The sequence below is a fragment of the Penaeus monodon genome, chromosome 21 (genome assembly GCF_015228065.2).
Source record: "Penaeus monodon isolate SGIC_2016 chromosome 21, NSTDA_Pmon_1, whole genome shotgun sequence".
NCBI classification, from domain to species: Eukaryota; Metazoa; Arthropoda; class Malacostraca; order Decapoda; family Penaeidae; genus Penaeus; species Penaeus monodon.
Window position 1 is genome coordinate 19,599,562 of NC_051406.1, and position 972 is coordinate 19,600,533.

The 972-nt window shown below is 36.4% G+C and overlaps 1 protein-coding gene across 1 annotated transcript in view; it reads left to right on the forward strand.

The window, feature by feature from the left end:
• The window catches only part of LOC119586599 (cyclic nucleotide-gated cation channel alpha-3-like), a 14,104-nt gene that overhangs the window by 8,562 nt on the left and 4,570 nt on the right, over positions 1-972 (forward strand). Inside the window, exon 3 of the mRNA XM_037935349.1 lies at positions 124-261. Coding sequence (XP_037791277.1) covers positions 124-261 — 138 coding nt within the window. The remainder of the gene's footprint in view (positions 1-123; positions 262-972) is intronic.

A 972-nucleotide genomic window follows, 5' to 3' on the forward strand; every position in this document is an offset into this window, starting at 1 on the left:
CAGTAGATAGATAGACATAGATATACATTTTCTTATATATTCTTTTATAAATTATTACAGTTACAATTATAGGTACTGCTAACAACTGCCAAGAAAATGATAATAACCTCTTCATACTTGCAGGAGAGGTTGGGAAAGAGATGTACATAGTCAACCGAGGTCTGCTGCATGTCGTGGCGGACAATGGCAAGACGATGCTGGCCACGCTCAAGGCAGGCTCGTACTTTGGTGAGATATCCATCCTCAACATGGGAACGGCAGGTGAGCGCTTGGCAGGTCCATTTTCTGGCCTTCTTATCACCGTCATCGCATTGTTAGGATTAGCGATAATTCGTGGTTTCTTGTATTTTTTTTTTCGTAAAGTGAACTGCTTCTGGTTCACGTTAACATGGGTGTTATAAAGTTAAGCACTTAAAGTCATAGAGAACCGTGGTATTCCCTTTTATATATATATAAGAATATATGTGTGTGTTTCTTTTCTTCTTTGTGTGCAAAAGGTAGAAACGGGAAAATATATTGCAAAATAAGAAGGTAAAATTGGGGCATATAATAATTCCCAGTGTCTCTTGTTTCGTGGTTATTCGTCCTCAGTTATACTTTCTCTACATCTGTGTTTCTTGTTTAGTGGTGATTATAAACAGTTGCTTTAGTACAAGGCATCTATAGGCCGACCAAAAGGACTTTACACATAGCCGGTTTATGATTAAATATTATTTTTTTTTATAGATATCAGATATTCTGTTACGCTGTATCAGATATGCGTGATACAATATGATCTGATTTTGTATGTCTCTATCATATTTTGAGGATGGATTAGTGCAGTCTGTAGTTGTAGACTTTTAGGAAGAACACCGTTGAATTTAGTATGTTAACGGTCATATTTAGAGAAGCGAACATGATATGACTAGTTTTGATTGATCTTAAATTAGTCTCAAGCAAACTGAGAAGAATTGTGTAGCGGTTCGTCAACAA